The sequence below is a fragment of the Ceratotherium simum genome, chromosome 35 (assembly GCF_057802395.1).
Source record: "Ceratotherium simum simum isolate JZ-2026a chromosome 35, ASM5780239v1, whole genome shotgun sequence".
NCBI classification, from domain to species: domain Eukaryota; kingdom Metazoa; phylum Chordata; class Mammalia; order Perissodactyla; family Rhinocerotidae; genus Ceratotherium; species Ceratotherium simum.
Window position 1 is genome coordinate 1975807 of NC_141934.1, and position 18039 is coordinate 1993845.

Below are 18039 nucleotides of genomic sequence, written 5' to 3' on the forward strand. Positions count from 1 at the left end.
TTCCACTAAGGAGTCTCCAGAACCGGGTGCTGCGTTCCGGCGCTGAGCTGGGGAACGCCTGGATTCCTCCTCCCCTGCTTTTCCCAGAAGTGGATCCTAAAGAAAGTTCAGTCCATCTTTACAGAATGGAGGAATCAGGTGCTTGTTCCAAAGTCCTCCAAAAGGGACACTGTGCCCCAACCCAACTCTTCGGGGTGGGAGGGCTGTGGTGTACCACCCTCCTTGTCCCTGGAATCCCACACCTCATTAAAGAAGTAATCAAATCCCGCCCGGCTCCTGGGCGCTGGATGGAAAAGCTTTTCTGCACCAGGAACGGGGCAGACAAGAAAGAGGGCGCAGACTTTGGGTTGATGACGAGCAGGCATGTCTGCAAAGACCCGAATATGGACCCGGGAGGCCAGCGGGCCTGGGGCGCCCGCCAATGGGACGGCAGGACAAGGACGCAAGGGGGCTTATGTGCACGGTAGGGTCCTGTGCCCCACCCAGGGGGCGCTGTGGCCGCCGCAACCTAAGGTCGGAGGACAACACCGAACGCCCGACCCTCCCTCTTTCTCCTGCGAGCCAAACCTTCCCGCCAAACCCGCATCCACTCAGAGAGCGCCACACTGGGCGACTGGAGCAAGAGAAAATGGAGAGCGGGATTCCCGGCGTCGGCCCGCCCCCAGGCGCTCCGGCCCAATGGCCGCGGGGCAGCGGCGGGCTCCTCTGGGGAGCGCGCTCGGCGGCGGCGGTTGAGGGCGAGGAGCGGTTGAGGGCGAGGAGCTGCGGCGGCGGCGGGGAGCTCAGCATGGTGAGGCCCCGGCACTGTCGCCCCGCGGACGCCCAGGCGGGAGGGCGGACGAAGCCGCCACGTGAGGCGGCGGGGGCAGGCCCGGGGGCCGCGGGGAGAGGGCGCGGGCGGCCCGGCCTGTGGGGCGAGCGGAGCGCCGGCGGCCGGGGGCGCCGCGAGGCCCGGGGGCCCGGAACGGGCTCGTCCTCTGGGGTGCGGGCCCCGGGCGGTGGGGACCCGGCGTGGGAGCGTCCGGTGAAGGGGGTGCGGGTGCGGCGGCCCCCGGACATCGTGTCGTCAGGAGCCGGGGTGGCGGCGGGTCGTTGCTCGGCCTGGACTCGGGCCCCGGGAGCGCAGACGGTGTTGGGGTCCCGAAGGCTGGGGCGGTCTCCGGACCTCCCTCCGCGACTGCAGGTTCTCGAGGACCCAGAGCCCGTGTTCGTGGGGTCGTGTCTGCCGGGGCTGCTCACGTTAGAGATTAAGATGAGCCGCTTTACAAAGACTGACTTGCAAGCAGCACGTTACCGTAAATAACAGACCCCGAAGTCTGAGCAGCCGGGTTGTCAGTCCTTGCGAGTGAAAACAGCGTTCCGTGGAAAAGCAGCTAGTTCAGCTGGCGACTCAAACAAATGCCCCGGGCTCTTCCCGAGCCGCTGCGTTTCGGCCTGTGCACAGGTGCCGCGTCCCTACTTTCCGTTTTGTGGCCGTTCTCCAGGGAGAGATTTAGTACAGTTAATCAGCGTCTCTGCTGCATCAGGGACACCTTAAGTGAATCTGGCTTTACTTTTTCTTCTTTTTACTCTGAGCGCGTCTAAGTGTGAGGAACCCAGTGACCACTGGTACAGTCTGGTGCCACTGCCGTGATTCCGGCTCAGGCGCCAGCCGTTGTGTCCACCTTTGATTGTGCACCATCAGGGCGAATGTCAACACAGTGGAGGGACTCGTAACCTCCTAGTCCTACTGTGAAATGCTTCTGTCTCCCTGTGCCCTGCAGAGGGCTGTGGACCCCTGGCGGCCTGGGAACTCCACCCTGATTCCTCTGAGGACCTTGCTGGGTAGGGGATCAGTAGGAGCAAGGGCTCATTCACAGGAGAACACGGCTTCATTGTAGAGTAAAGGAAGGGGAGAGCGGAAGGGTCTGTTTGCACATTTGGGGCAGGAAGGTGAATCTTCTGGGTAGGAAGGTAACAAGGTCATCTTCCAAGAATATCGAGAGAGGAGTTGGTCTGGAGTTTGAAAAGATCACAGGAAGTTTTGATTAATTTTTTGAGAGAGGAGATACAGCTGACTAAAGAAATGTAGATTTTAATGATCCAGCTGAGGTTGGCGATGAATTTGTAATTAAGGCTTTCTGTTGAAAGCTAGGAGTGATTTTCCTGACTGCTTTGATTATGTCATTCGTTAGTTAATCAGATAGAAGTGGCCTTGCAGACCACTTAGCTCCCCAGCCCCCATTCTGTAAATGAAGAAGTTGGGGGGCTTCCCCAGGTCATAGAGCTGACTCTGACCACACTGGGGCTGAGGAGTGGAATGCCACATCAGGCCTCCTGGGAGAGACACTCTGTGAAATACAGGGTGTCTGGACTTAAGGAAGGCACAATGATAATATGGATTTGAAAAGTGTGGTTGGGTGGATTCCAGAGCACTTCCCAGAGTGTTGAGGAATTTTCCTCTGGAGGATGCAGTTCCTTGTCACTGGAGAAGTTCTTTCTGGAACTGAATGCCTCCTTCTGGGGTGATATGGGGGGACTGCTGCGTCATGTCCATCTTTGATGCCCTGATGACTCTGAGTTTGTTGATTGTATAGTAAACAACAGAACTTCAAGTTCTTGGGATTGTGCATTTAAGAATTTAGGGTGGAGGGAACACCTCAAGTTTCATTTGGTTTCCTCTCTGTATTTGTAAGGATGATGTGTCTACAACTGAACAAGAGGTTCATGTCTGTACAGTTAGGTTCCCGGCAGGAAAGAGATGGTACATTCAGAATAGGTACTTTGGGGAGAATCTTTAAAAGGTACCGTTTATAAAGGAATGGGCCGAATTTCAGGAAACCACCGAAGGGCAGCACAGTGTCCCAGCATTCGGGGTGTCTGGGAGCCATCACCTCCTAGGCTTGAAGTGGGGACGTGAGGGAGTGGTCACTAGAAGTTGACAGGGTAGCTTTATGAGGAGCGCTGGCTGCTGAAAGCTGTGGCCTTGATAAGCAGCCTCCAGCAACCGCTGGTGGTCTGGCAGGGAGAGAGCCCAGGAGGGAGCCCTGACCACACTTTCTTTTAACCTCCCGGTGTCTTGCTGCTGCCTGCCACTGGCTAGAGCAAGCAGAAGCCAGGGGACAAGGAAGCCCTTTGATGCAGTCCCCGTGGTCAGCCTCTGGGAGCCTGGATCTGGATGGAGAACAACAGAGGGTAGATCCAGAGGGCAGCTGGGAGACACACACACACACAGTGACCACCGGCGCTTGGGCCATGGTGACCTGTGTCCTAGTCCACTTTTCCTTCCCTGACTCTATCACTTTTACCTTATTCTTTGGTCAGGACACAATCAAAAACTGCCGTATTCTTCAGAGAATTATGTGACTAGCCATAATGTGGAGTTTACTGTTCACATTACTCGGCTTCCATGTTTTAAAATAACCCAAGTTTTGTACAGTAGCAAACACTTAGGTTCTGGGCTAACTCTGGCACGTACTAGCTAGGGTGGTTTAGGGCATGTCTGTTTTCACATAAAATGGTCACATAAACCTTGTGGGAAATAAGGTTTGAGAAAGCCGTAGACACTCTGAAGCACACATACATGTTCTGCATGTCATAGAGTGACAATTGCCTTGAAGACGCGGGTCTCACCTTTATGTTCTGGTTCCCGGCGTGAGTGCATCTCTATCCACGTGGGGTGGGCCAGGGTCCAGATCAGCAATGCCTGCTGGGAACTGTACTGCCTTGAACATGGAATTCAGCCCGATGGTCAGATGCCAAGTGACAAAACCAGCGGTGGTGGGGATGACTCATTCAACACTTTCTTCAGCGAGACTGGGGCTGGCAAGCATGTGCCCAGAGCAGTGTTTGTGGGACCTGGAGCCCACCGTGGTGGGTAGGTACTCGGGCACTCAGGGCAGCTGTCCTGGGAGGGTGGGAGAGCCTTGCTAAAGCCCCACGTGTGCTCCTTTGACTCCTCTGCAGAAAGGACAGACGTACAAGTGTATACCCTTGGCCACGTTAGGTGAGAAACTGGAAGGTTAGTGCTTGAAATGTCTGTGGGACTAGGGCTCCTAATTTAGAAAAACCTACTGTAAGGTTGGCCAGCAGGAAGATGGGCTGGGGACAGATTCACTCGTGGCCACCTCAGCCCTGGTCAGGTGGTTGTGTAGACCCTGTCTGCAGGGTGCCCAGGCACTGGTCCCTTCTTAATGCTGTGCACTCCCTCAGGCTGGTGCACGAGTCTTGACCTGCATCTTAGACATAGAAAGGTAAGTACAGAACATTCGTTGGGTTCCTCCAGATTAGGAGTCTGAGGTAGTTTCCAAGGAGAGCTGCAAAGAGAGCACCTTTCAGTGGCCACCTAGGAGATGACAGAATGTCACCCTGAAGTCTGTGAGACCCGGGCCACATAGAGTGCCCTGATGGGACTGCCCAGCAGAAGTCATGCTGTGAACTGTCTAGTATGTAAGGGAGTTTTAAATTACACCCTTGGCTGTAGCTACGGGTATGAAAAAACATGCACGTGTAGAATTGCCTCTGTGCGGGTGTGAGAACTCTGTTCCCTTCTTTGGGAACCAGCCACACTGGCATTTGTACCGTGAGTTGAGTTTACTTTCCTAGAGCCATAGGTTGCAGTTGTGGTCTGTGTATTACACGGAGACTTTCCTAGGAGACACTGATGCTGTTGACCTACAAGGAACAGCATGTACTTGGGAGAATGGAACAGTCCTGAATCTGTCCACCCTGGTGAGTTAACAATAGGCCTTAAAGTCTCGCGGCCCCTGTGTCCTCTGTAGATGAAGTGCGCACAGGGACCTACAGGCAGCTCTTCCACCCGGAGCAGCTGATCACCGGGAAGGAAGACGCAGCCAGTAATTACGCCAGAGGCCACTACACCATCGGCAAGGAGATCGTTGACCTGGTCCTGGACCGCATCCGCAAACTGGTAAGAAGAGCGCCGAGAAGGCTTCCTGTGGACGTTGTCCTGGACGGGAGGGTAGGCCTTGGATTGCAACCAGGAGGACATTTTGGCAAAACCAAGGCCAGAATCACGAGTCCACAGTCTGACTCTCCAGTGCGGCTGCGGTGCACCCATACATCTTTAACGTCTGCTCTGCTCTGCCTCTAGGTGTAATGCATGTTCACTGGGGAGGATGTGAGTCGTATGATCCTGCAGAGGAAGAGAAGTGACCGTGGGTGGTTGGAGGTGGGCGGTGTGGCTTCTGCAGGTGTTGGCTCACGTTCTCTGCTTTCTCTCAGGCGCATCTGTGCACGGGGCTGCAGGGCTTCCTCATCTTCCACAGCTTTGGGGGTGGCACTGGTGCTGGGTTTGCATCTCTGCTCATGGTGTGCCTCTCAGTGGACTATGGCAAGGAGTCCAAGCTCGAATTTGCCATTTACCCAGCCCCCTAGGTTTCCGTGGCCATAGTGGAGCCCCACAACTCCATCCTGACCACCAACACAACCCTGGAACATTCTAACTGTGCCTTGGTGGTGGACAACAAAGCCACCTATGACATATGTCGGTGCAACCTGGATATCGAGCGGCCCACGTACACCAACCTCAGTCATCTGATCAGGCAAGTCATGTCCTCCATCACGGCCTGCCTGCAATTCGATGGGGCCCTGAATGTGGACTTGATGGAATTCCAGACCAACCTGGTCCCGTACCCCCGCATCCACTTCCCCCTGGCCACCTACGCCCCAGTCATCTCAGCCGAGAAGGCCTACCATGAGCGGCTGTCCGTGGCTGAAATCGCCAATGCCTGCTTCAAGCCGGCCAACCAGATGGTCATGTGACCCTCGCCATGGCAAGTACATGGCCTGCTGCATGTTGTACAGCGGGTGCTTGGTCCTGAAAGACGTTAACGCAGCCATCGCCACCATTAAGACCAAGCGCACCATCCACTTTGTGGATTGGTGCCTGACTGGATTTAAGGTAGGACTGGGTGATGTGGAGGGGGTCTACCTCTTAGCAAGCAGCAGACCCTGCAATAGAACATGGCCCTTTGCAGAGAATTCCCCTGTTCCCTTCAGCTTGGTTTAAGTCACTTTTTGGTTAGTTCAGCTGTAGCATAACCAGGACCAGCACAGAGAACTAGTTCTAAGTCTTTGTGCCTTGATGTATTCAATATGTGATAGAAAACGTCTTGAATGACCCTCAGTTTTTCAAAAGGTCTATTATCAACTGGAGGAAGCCACACAGAGCCTTTGCTGGGGGGTGGGGAGCCCACAGCCAGGCGGCATGAGAAGTCTCCACCTGTCTCAGGTGCTGCTCCCAGGGGGGCTTTTCCCTTGGTCCACCCCCATTGGGCAGCCTGGTGGCACTGGGCTGGCGGGGCATCCTCTGGCTGGATCCTGCCCAGCTGCCGCGTTCTGCCAGTGCCCGGCCTCCACTGCGAGCACTGCTGCCTTTGTTTCTCCCTGAGCAGACAGAACACCGCCGTCAGGAACCCGGGCAAGCCCCACGGTCACAGTGCACCTACTGTGTTTGTGTTCTCTGAGCAACATTTATGTTGAGGACATTTCTGTCACAGTCCTTTCAGCTGGAGACCCTATGGCAACCTGAGGGTGAGCACCACCTGGAGACAGCACATCCAAGAGGAGTCCTTGGCAGAGTGCAGGAGGCCCTCCTAGGACGGAGGCAATGCCAGGAGCGATGGGGGACGTTCTGAAGAGCAATATAAGGGAAGGGGAGCTCAGCCTGGTGACTCCCGCCCTGGAAAGTATATGCGGTCGGCCCTAACTGCCAGCAGCACAGGAGGGCTCCCTACAGGGCCGCTGGTCTCAGCCCCCAGGCCCTCTCCCTCTCCTCCTCTCCGGACCGTCCACATCTGAGCGGATCAGGAAGCGCGTCAGTCATCAAGTACGGAAGTCAGGCTTTTGGATCTGCATCTGGAGAGCTCTTTCTCACACGTTTCCCACCCTCCCTCAGGATCCCGCACACATTCTGTGGTCGAGCCTCCTGCTCCCAGGGTCACTCCTGGGCCCGTGACTGGGCTCTGCTGAGGCTTAACCGCTCGAGCCTCGCCCTAACCATGGGAGTCACACTCAGACGGAGGCTCCACATATGGAGCCCACGGGTTCAGCTACTCCTTGATGTGTCCTTTGCTTTCTTTATTCTCTTTGTGAAGACAGCCAGGAAGCTCTGCAGCCACACCTGGGCCAGAGCTCGATTGAAGGAGTAGCTGCCCAGGGCTCAGGGGCGTGACAGCATCAACGAGACCAAGAGGACCCCACGGGGACAAAACATGCCAGGGAACAGGCTTGCCTGCTGGGTCACAGTGCCCCCATTGGCCCTGCTCCAGCCAGGGCTCTCTGCTCTGGCCTAGCAGGGTCTGCCCTGCAGCCTCTGACCAGAATGCGTGTGCCCTGCTTGACCCCAGCCTCCATCTTGGTTCTTGGTCAAATAGCCTGCAACGTGGAATTGTGAGTTCTTGGAGAAAAGACACAAGGAAGGTTCTTAGGAGCCTGTTAGGTCACGTCTTTGTCACCATTTGTCACCTTGAGCAAGCATAGGCGTCTGCATTTGAGACTTTGCAGACCCTGGCTCCTCCAGAAGGACATCAGGCTCACTTTTCATGCTAATACTGGCAACTGAATTCTCCCCAGGATTCCTGCAGGGATGGGGTGGCCCTTCTTAAGAGAATTTCTGGAAACTTCTCCCTCAAAAAGCAGAGGGTCTTTGCCGCCCGGTTGATGGGGAGGGTTACAGTGGTGCCATGCTTGGAACTCTGAGGGCTCGGGTTTTCCCAGCCTCGCCTCCCTGGGTTTCACACTCAAGGGCTCACGTACACTTGATGAGACAAAGATGTAATAACAGGTTATCCAGAGCCGAGGGTGAGCAGACAGGAGCGTGTGGTGGGGTGAAGCTGGGCCAACGCAGCCTACCAGTGACTCACAAAGACAGACACAGAGAGAACCGTCACCCCCCATTTCCTTTGGTACAAATGCCACTATTCTGGTCCCCACTGCAAGGATCCCATGTCCTATGATAGCATGGGCCCCACCACCCTGCAGTGTCTCCCAACATGCCAGTGCCCCTGAGGCCACAGCCCCGCCCCAGGCAAGGTGGTGCAGAGTTAGGTCTTCTGTAGCCTCTGACCTAACCCTGGGAGGTTAGGGGCCCATGGACTCTCCATGAGGGGCGTTTCCTGAAGGACTGAGGAGAAGAGCTCAGGCACAGCTCACCCCCAGCAAGTGGCGGCTCTCAGGCATGGGCCTTTGAAGCCAGCTTTTCTTCAGCCTGCCACACAGGTGAGTTTCCTGTCCCCCTCAGTATAGTGACTTGGCCCTTCTGGAAACTCAAGGATGAGAGGAAAGTAGAGACGAGCAAATAATCTTCACCTTTAAACTTGACAAGGCCGATAAACCCCAGAAGTAAGAAACCAATGTAACTTTGAGCCACAGAAGGCACTGAGAAACCATCTAATGGTGAAAGCAGGCCATCATCCCGCTCTGGGTGATTCTTGGAGTCCTTCAGGAATCACGTGCTCCCGGGATTAGCGGGGAGACCCATTCAGGACTCTTCATTTTCCCCATGGAGATGGGGAGGTGGAGAATGGTCTGCAGGGCCTGGCAACGGGAAGACCTGCTTTGTTAAGCCCGGCTCAGCCACGCCCTCCCTGGGGGACCCAGCAAGGGACTGTTTGGAGCGGGTCACACCTGCCCCAGCTCCCTTGTGGAGGAGTTAGTAGGGTCAGAGGGAATGGAGGGTAGGGCTGAGCCAAGGGTGACTGCAGGCTGGGGTGGGGCAGGGTGGGGACGTGCTCCCAGGCCGGGTTCCTGAGGGCCCCTCTTAGGCGTCCACTTGGACACTCTGGCTTATTGTCTTCAATGTCAGTGCTCCTCCGATCCCCAAAACCAGCTTGTGGCTGCTCAGTGCTCTGTGACCCTCTAATGAAGCAAACCCTAAAACGTACCAGCCTGTCAGCACCCAGGACTCGGGGAGCCCCTGAAGCTGAGGAGCCAGCCAGACCGGTGGGACCCACTCTGCCATTTCTCCTTGGTGTGGCCCCTGTGATCCCCACTCACCATCCCCTGCGAGCTCTCCCGGCAGAGCTGCTTGACAACAAGGATCTATAAAAAGCCCAATGGGAACTGCTGCTCCCATCCCTTCCTGCTGGTCCCCAAAAGTTGTCTTCCTCCTTCGTGGTGGGAGCGCCTCTTCATGGGGAAATAGTCCACTGGGGCCGCAGAAGCAAATATTAGTGACTGGCCAAGAGTGTTCCCTAATGCATGTTGTGTGAGGAAGGAAAAGATCAGGGGGGCGGGAGGATGGGGGTGCAGAGAGTAATGACGAGACGAAAGAAAAGACGACAGCCCCGCTGCGGGAGCCACTGCAGCCAGGCGAGGCAGCACAGCGGGCCACCCCAAAGTCTTCAAGGCTGGCAGGCAGGGTAGTGGCCAGGGCAAGTAGTTGGCCAGGGCGGTACATGACCTGGCTGGAGAGCCCACCAGAAGGTCTGCACCCACCAGCCAGCACTGCTGCCCTCTCTGGCCGGGCTCAAAGTAGGGGCTTAATCACTGCCTCTAGAACACATTACGGACACGACAGTGACCGACGTGCCCCAGGGATGTGCACACATGCAGTTTTAACCCTGAACTGAGCCTCCGCTCCTTGGGAAGGTGCTCTCCCAGATGGACGTGCCCAGTGACCCTGCCCTGCACGCACGCACGCACACAGCCGTGATTGTGAATATTCTGGAGCAGCGCTGTTCAATAGCAATGTGATGCGAGCCACATGTGTAATTTTAAATTTTCTAATGGCCACATTAAAAGGTAAAAAGAAACAGGAAATTAATCTGTTTTAATTAATCGCAAATATCCAATATATGATCATTTCAGCATGGAATCAATATGAAAGTTATTCGTGAAGTGGTACATTCCTTCTCTGTGCCAGTCCTCCAGCGTCTGGGCATGCGCTCTGCACCTACACTCCCAGTGCATCTCACCTGCACCAGCCCCGGGGCCTGTGGCTCCCTCACTGGACGGCGCAGCTCCATGTGAGGCTCACGGCTTTCGCTCACCAAGTTCATCTCACAAGTCCTGAAGGACTTTTTTTTTTTTGAGGAAGATCAACCCTGAGCTATCATCCATGCCAGTCCTCCTCTTTTTTTGCTGAGGAAGACTGGCCCTGAGCTAACATCTATTGCCAACCTTCCTCCTTTCTTCCCCCTTTCTCCCCAAAGCCCCAGTAGATAGTTGTATGTCTAAGTTGCACATCCTTCTGGTTGCTCTATGTGGGACGCCGCCACAGCATGGCCTGACAAGCAGTGCCTCGGTGCGCGCCCGAGATCCGAACCTGGGGTGCTAGCAGCGGAATGCGTGCGCTTAACCTCTACGCCACGGGGCCGGCCCAAGGGACGTCTTGTTAAAATGTAGTTTCCCTAAACCTCAACAGAGAGCACTCCACTGAATTTAACTTCTCCTTAGTGACCCCCATCCTCATGACAAGCATTATCCCTCTGTGCTTTCGGGGTCTTCTGTTTCCCCCTTTTCTGCCAAGAAAAGGCAGAAATGAGTGAGCATGTCAGTGACAGTCCCCACAGGCCACCTCGATGGCCAGGGGTCAGGAACCCAGAGTCAAGCCCCTGAGTGGGGTCCAGCCCATGGCCTGGAGCAACTGCAAACCCCAATTCTGTGGGAAACCTAAGGCCAGTGAGTGCCCACAGCCCAAGACCCCCGTCGTCCTCATGGGCCATCATGGGCCCCACAGCGGGGTCACTCTGAGAACTCTTTATTTTCTCCACCCCAGATCCTACCATTAATGAGGTGGCCCGAAGGTCTCTGTGACAGATGCTGCGACATGTGGCCTAAGACATCTGTCTTGTCTGGTGGCCTCTGCCTATCGGCCACAGCACATTCCTGGCATGGCCCCTCATCTGCCCGCTCCCCTCCCACTCCTCCCCATCAAACCCTTCCCAGGCTACCCTCTACCCCACCAGGCATCTCCCCAGGGCCTCGGTGTCCCGGTCTCCTGGCTGCTGGCCGCCCAGCCCAGCAGGACCCAAGGCCTGAGCACTTGAGGAGAGAACAACCTTGTGAGCCCAGCGCTCCACTCCTGTCCCCGGGCTTGAGGCTTCCTCCCCACCTCCCTCAGAGCCCCCTCGGATCCTCCCATCCCCTCTATGCCAGTGCTCCCAGCGCCCTTCCCACAGCACACCTCCTGACACCCCACTGTCTCCCTCTCCCCACACCCCCCAGCTCAGGCCCAGCTCCCACCAGTGGCCTGGATCCTGGCTCCGCATCTGCCTCCCGCCTGCCCTTCCTCTCTCAGCCCCTCCCCACCACCCCACCTGCAGGGCTGCAGGGCAAGGAGACTGCAGCTGGTCCCCCCACCTGTTGAACCCTTACTGCTCCAGCAAGGCCAGCAGCACTGGCCTCCTCCCGTCCCTGTTACTGTCGCTTTATCTGGCCACCTCCCTCCCTGGACCAAGAGCATGTCCCTCTCGCAGTCCCACTGCGCCCTCAGCACTGGAGCCAGCCTGGCACCTAGAGTCCTGAGTGAGTGAGCCCTCGAGTGAGGGCTCTGTTCCCTCTTTCTCCCTCCCTCTGGAAACTCACCCATCGATTCCTCAGCCCAGCCTCTAGTCCACCCACCCCTCCCCTGACCTGCCCCTCGGCCCTTCCCCACTCCTCCCTGGCCCGAGCTCCAGGTGGCACCTGGAACTTCCAGGTGGGCGACATGGGGAGGGGCATGAAGGAGGGCAAAGCCCGATCAACTGTGGGATCTCAGGCTCTCCCTCATGCCCCTGGCAATGCCTGGGAGGTACCCCCGATTCACGAACCAGGCAGAAAAGAGGAGTCACAGTTTATCCTCCAGGCTGCCCATCCAGGTGGCTGACAGCATCTAAGAAGCAAAGGTGTCTCCCACACCCAGGGCTTTGCTCTCCCCAGCGCACCACGCTGCCCCTTCCCTGGCCCTCGGTCTGTTCTCCTCCTTGGGGGTGGGGGCACCTACAGAGCACAAGCCTCACCCAGCAGAGTTAGCCTCTGGGGGATGGGGTGTTGGTCCTGTTCTAGAATTACTGCGGGTTGTCTCTAATAAAGCGAACCGTGAAATCCTGTCCTTGGTCTCCAAGCTGCATGGCAGGGATGGCCTGCAGGGTCCTGCCCTTGTAGCTTGAAGCTGCTCTGGCTTTCTGGGGGCCACGGCAATTTCCATGGAAACAAGAAAGCACACCAACCCCCAGAGATAAACCAATAAACAACCTGTAAAAGGAGAGAACGGGCAGCAAGAGAACGGGAGGGCACCGGGGGGCCCAGGAGAGAGAGGCGAGTGCCTGGCAGCTGGGCCGTGGAGTAGAACTGGAGAGGCCAAAGGCCGTGGGGCCCAGGAAAAGGAGGGCCTTGCAGGGGGCTACAGTTCTTGGAAAAGAGGAAGGAGGCCTCTGGAGGTCAGAGAGAGACACACAGAGAGCAGACAGAGCGTGGGTCAGTGAGGAGGCCTGCACTCGAGTGCCCGGGGTCTCACAGGACAGGGGACGCAGGTACCCAGGGCCCTGGCACTCCCACCCACAGGGGCACAGCGTGCCCCCTACCCAAACGTCAGCCCCATCTCGGGGTGTCTGTGAGAGCCCTGGTGCTTCTGGCCCAGGAGCCAGCCCAGGAGGTTCGGCTGCATGTCAAGGGTTTCTGATAGCCACTGGGAACAGAAGTGACACACAGGGAGGATGCAGTTGGAGCTCCACCGTGACACCTGGTCACCAGCACCTGTTCATCCCCCAGTCATGACCCTCGAGAGTGAGGAGGCCCCTCACACCTGAGCCCAGCGCTCTGCCACTCAGGCCTCTGCACCCTGAGCATCTAGGGCAGCCAGGGGCTGCCACGCTGACTCCCGTCCCACAACCCGAGGAGGGAAGCTCAGCTGGCCAGACTCCTGAGCAGGACTTGGGCCGGGGTGGGGTACAGGCGAGGGGGTGGCAGGAAGGCCTCTGCCTGCCCAGCTCCCTGAGCACGTCCCTGGAGGCTGTACAAACCGTGAGAACAAGAACCAAAGCAGTCTTGTTCCCGCGTTTGTGGAGTGAAGGCAGGAGCCCAGAGGTGAGAAGAGTCGGGCAGCGAAAGTCCCGGATGAGGCCCAGCCTACTGGGGCCTCCCTGGGGCAGCCCCTCTGAGCCCACCCGATCTGGACGTGCTCTCTCAAGGGCGGCAGCCAACCCGAAGCTGGGGACCGGGAGCCCTTGGATGACCCAGCGGGTTCTGGGAGAAGACCGACAGATAGGCCTGGCCACTGAGGGCAAGCCCGCGCTTTGGCGGGCGCTGCCCTGCTCCCTGCCCCGGCCACCCGGCCGCCCGGGCGACAGGGGCAGGGAGTACCGGGCCCGACTCTGACTTGTCTCGGGCACGCTCGATGTGGGAAGAGACACGGCCACAGGGTCCTGGGGCTCGCTCGCCAGCCTCTGCCCGGCACACACACAAGGACTTGAGCATCTGGAAGACGGCGAGGGGCGCCACGTTCAGCTTCAGCAGGTCCACCAGGATCCTGGAGAGACCAGACGCGGTGCGCAGGGAGCCCTCCTCGCCCGGACCAGGCGTGGCCGCCTCCCTCAAGACCCCGACTCTACTCTGGGCCTCACGGGGGTCCGACAAGGGCGGGGGTGGGGAGCAGGAGTGTCGGGGGTCGGCCGAGCGCAGCGCCCCCTCGCCCACTCACTTGAACACGTCGGGGTCGATGGCGCCGCCCGCCGCCTGCCCTAGCTCGTACAGCTCCGTCTCCTCGGCGCTCAGCACCTTCTTCCGCCGCAGCGCGAGCTTCTGCAGGGTCGCCTGCAGCCCCGGGGGCGCCCCCGGCCGGGGGTGCCATCTGCGCGGCCGCGGGAAGGTGCGCGCCCCGCCCCTGTCCTCCGCCCCCGCCCCAACAGCGCCCTCTACCGGCCCGGCCGGCGGTTCCCTTCCCGGCAACGACCCGCCTGTCCTCCTCGGCAGCCCGACCCCAGAGGGTAGGGACGGCTCCGTCTCCCCCTGGCCATTCTGTCCACAGACATGTACGTGTCGGGCGGTGTGTTACGTGTGGGGGAAAACGTGGTCGACCCCAGAGACCTGCTCCTTGGCGATCAGGGCTTCCCTACTAGGCTGCATCGGTCGTTCTCGCTTAGGTAAGCAGCACTCAGCGCAGTGCCTGTCATACAGAGGGCGCTCAATAAAGGCCTGTCGGAGGCAGGGCAGTCAATACACTCTGCGTAATTGTTCTCCGGCGGTTCCCCACTATGAGGCGCGCCTCGAGGACCGGAATAACTGGCCTCTCATTACGCGCACGCCCAGTCCTTGCCGTGGATACCGGGTGTTGCAGGCTTAAGCCGCGCAGCTCCTCCTACTGCACACGCGTCTTCAGAGGTGGAGACCGTAGACCCAGCCGGCCTTCGCTTTGCGCACGCGCCTTTCGAGGTGGAATCCCGGAATGGTTATGGCGCGTTTCTCCTCCAGGCAAGGGGTCGTGGTCCCACGCGCAGCTTGATGACGACGTTCCGGCGCCCGGTAGTCGAGTGAAGGCCTCTGTCCTTGATGCGAGCGACGCTGTGGACCCCACAGGTGAGTGGCGGGACCGCCCCGTGTCTTGGCGGCCTCCCGGAACCTCCGCCGAAGCCGTCTGGTTCCTCCGCGAGCCCCGGGCCGGGCCAGCGGGGAACCCGGGGCCGGCCGCGCCCTCCTGCAGCCTTCCTGCCGCCTCTCACGCCCGCCCCGTGTGCTCGGTTAACGCTCGTGAACGGGCCGGCGGAAGGGAACTCGGGGTGAAAGCTGAGCCTCGAGTCGCCCAGCGGTGTGGGTCCCGGCCGAGCCCTCCTCCCCGTGGGGCTCGAGTTCTCCGAGCCTCTGTTTCCTCATCCGTAGGACGGGGCCCCGAGGCTCCCTTCCCAGGCCGCTTGTGAGCCCCAGTGGGGGCTGCTCGGCTCCGGAGCAGCCGGAGGGAGGCCTTGGCGTGATCCTGGCCTGCATGTTCACATGATTCAGTGTGTCTCCAAATGTGATAGTCACAGTACGGGTGAGGCCTCTGTGTAGGGCAGTGCTCAGAGGTGGGAGTCAGTAATAACGTTTTTCAAGGAGTGTATGAGACACACCCCAGAGCTGTATCATTCCTGCAAAATCCTCAATGACTTGAACGAAGTCTTGGCAGCGCTGTGCAAAGGGCTTCTTTATAGAGTCGGCTTTCAGGCTAGCCTAGAAGACAGAGCAAATCAAAAATATCAGGAGCATGTTCTCGGTAGGGGCACTATCCTACATGCCCTTTAAACCACGTGTCCTTCAGGCTCCTTGTCTGGGCTGCACACCAGCACTCATGATGGTAACAGGCCTGGGCTTGGCCAACCCAGCTGTTTTCTCGTGGGCGAGTTAGCAGACCTTTGAGACCCTTGAGGTCTGAAGGAACACGGAGGCCCTGCGGGGGCGGCGGGGGGTGGGGAGGGGCAGGAGGAAAGCTCTGGTCCTTGGAATGCAGGTCATACAGGGACAGTCACCCTTGGCAAGCATGCAGCCTTTCTTCCTCTGCCTAATTAAGCAAGCTTCTCTCAGGGGGTGGTAGTGGGTGCACATTTCCTGTCCAGCCGGCTGCTACTCCACCTTCCCTGGGAGTAACTCCCCAATAAACCCATATGTCTCATTCACTGTCTCCGAGTCTTTTCTTCAGTCTCTCAGCAACCTGTCCCGCACTGCTCGCCCAGCTGGGCATGTAGCGGAACATTCGCTTTGCAGCTTTTGCTGATATTCTGGCTCAAATCAAAACAGAAATCCAAGTGCTAGGCGGGAGTCAGACACACACCACTGGCCTGATTAACCTAAAAATAAAGAAGAAAAATGAGAGGCAGAGAGGTGTTTATTTTGGGATCAAAGAATTGCAATTCAGGGAGCACAGATTCAGCTAGAAACCCAAACAGTGTCCCCTAGGGAGTAAAAGTTAGGTGCTTTTAAAGGCACAGAAGGGAGGTTTGTATTACAAAGAATGTTACTTGGAGTTGGCAACAGAGAGCTAATCTTGGCTAAAAACAATTGATAGCTAAGGCTAGCTAGAGGGGGCAAAAGTCTACCACTGTGAGGAGCTGCAGGTTTCTTACAGTGTTACTCAGTTCAACAGTTCATGTTCTTCTGCATGAGGACGTGCATAAGACCCATTTCCTTAATGGCTTCCCAGCTCCATTTTAAAGCCCTTAGATATAAGTGAGTCCATTTTATTTCACATTTCAAATTTTTCCCCTTTTGATGGAGGTCTTTCTCTGAAAGCATCACTGATCGACCATAGGTTTGTTTAGTCCCGCATCGCTGGGATGGGCCTGTCCTAAAGAGTCATGTCCCACATTAGGTGAAGTTAATATTTTTTTCCCAATGGTTATTCCTAGGAGTCAGTGTCATAACGTTTAGGCCACATTTGAGCAATGAGGCAGTCAGGAAATGACTTTTAGGCAGTTTCCTTGCCTGGGAATTTCATCTGGTTATCTGAAGGTTCAGGTGAATAAGCCTTACGTATCATTTCAATATGTTGAGTGACCATAATCTTGGTGTTTGAGGAAGTTCTGGAGCAGATCTGAGTGAGCCGTAGCATAAGAAGTTTAAATACAAGTACACATGGCAAAATTCCAATAATAATCATAAACAGTATTTGAAGTCCTGATCTCATCCAAGCACCTATACCTGAAGTAAGCCAGCTGAAAACATCAACAGGGAACCAGAGGGTGTCATTGAAAGACATTGGACAGGAGACATCCTGTGCTACTTTTATCTTTTTTGTGAGTTCTAAGTCAACATCACCAGAAGAATTGATGCAGATGTAGCAAGAAGTGTTGGCTACGACACAGATGCCACCCTGTTCTGCAAGGAGGTAACGGAGTGCCATTCAGTTACCTAATACAACCCTTGCTAAGAAATCCAGGGATCATTGTTGTTGAGCTAGGGCTTAAGTGGTAGAATTTGCCAGTGTAGCTATCATCAGGGATATGTTTTTTTATCAACAGATTGTGATGGACAATGTCAGTCCAAGTGACAATGCCTTTGGCCATGGTAATCAATGGGGAGTAGATGAGGTGTAAAAAGGGGGTCTCCAACTCTCACCTAGACCTATGAGATTGTGGTTGGGTTTCTTCTTTAACAAGAACTTGAAATGGAAAACTATGGTATCCTAAAGGGCATTGTCCTGCCATATGCCAGCTGTCCAGACATTCATAAGCCCATGGGTCCGCATAGTAATCCACACACAAAGGAGTACCCGAAAGGGGACACGTAGAATGCAATGCCTTCTAGCTCTGTAGTAGTGTCAGTGGTCAGAAGCACTTGGTAATGTACTTTCCAACAAGGCTCAAGGGCTGTCTTCCTCTGATGATGCTTCCAGAATACCCAGTCACCAGGCTCTAGACTGTGACCAACAGGATTCTTTGAATTGGAATCCAGGAAAGCGTCTAACCTGTTGATGATGGGCTTGAGCATAAGACAGTAGAGACTCACAGTAGCTGGTCAGACTTGCATAAGACAACGGCATCAGCAGAAGGCTGTGAACCAACAGACACTGATCTGCTGGTGACCATCTCATGTAGAGTCAGTTCATGTTTTCCAAGGAGGGCCATGAGAACACTCAGCAAGACCGAAGGCAATACCTGAGGCCAGACGAGTCCAGTCCACAGTATATAACAAACCAAAGACAATTAATAGGACTGAAATCTAATATCAACAAAGGTACAAATAGAATTTTTCTCTCTATAATTACCCTTGATTTTTTTTTTTTTTTTTTTTTTTTTTTTGCTAAAGGTAATCACAGCAAAACTAATTTGCTTAAATTAAAATTTTGGCCTGATTATTTATACAAATGAAAATAAGAATATTCACTGAGACTTTCTGAACTCTGGAGAGATCAGGTAGGGAGAAAAAGTCAATGTTTCATCCTTGTTCACAAAGGTATTTCTTACCAAGTTGTCAGTAGAGAAAAGATTTCTTTAAGTCTGGAAAAGCAAAACGTTAGAGAATCTTTTTCTCAGCTCATGTGGTCCTATGTAATTTAATATTCTGCTTGAATCCAGTTTTTCCATTAGTTTTCTTGACTTTGCCTGATGACTGAGGGTGATAGGGACAGTGATAATCCTAAGAAGTTTGCAA

The 18039-nt window shown here is 55.9% G+C and overlaps 2 protein-coding genes and 1 pseudogene across 4 annotated transcripts in view; 2 read left to right on the plus strand and 1 right to left on the minus strand.

Moving 5' to 3' along the window:
- The first annotated feature begins 1155 nt into the window (after nt 1–1155).
- Nucleotides 1156–6132, plus strand: LOC147912390 (tubulin alpha-3 chain-like; annotated as a pseudogene).
- Nucleotides 6133–11074: 4942 nt separating this feature from the next.
- Nucleotides 11075–13937, minus strand: LOC101387602 (uncharacterized). The gene is given in 4 exon segments (XM_087423577.1): nt 11075–13379; nt 13381–13450; nt 13622–13771; nt 13840–13937. Coding segments are annotated over 4 exon segments (1029 nt in total). The 3' UTR covers nt 11075–12668.
- LOC101387861 (cationic amino acid transporter 4) overlaps nt 13902–18039 on the plus strand; it is a 60994-nt gene continuing 56856 nt past the window's right edge. The window contains exons 1-2 of one of the 3 annotated variants that reach the window (XM_014796707.2): nt 13902–14063; nt 14392–14496. The gene's annotated coding sequence lies outside the window, so the exon portion shown is untranslated. Of the gene's footprint in view, nt 14064–14172; nt 14497–18039 lie in introns of those variants that run through there. The other 2 variants (XM_087423788.1, XM_087423789.1) reach the window with 2 other exon arrangements.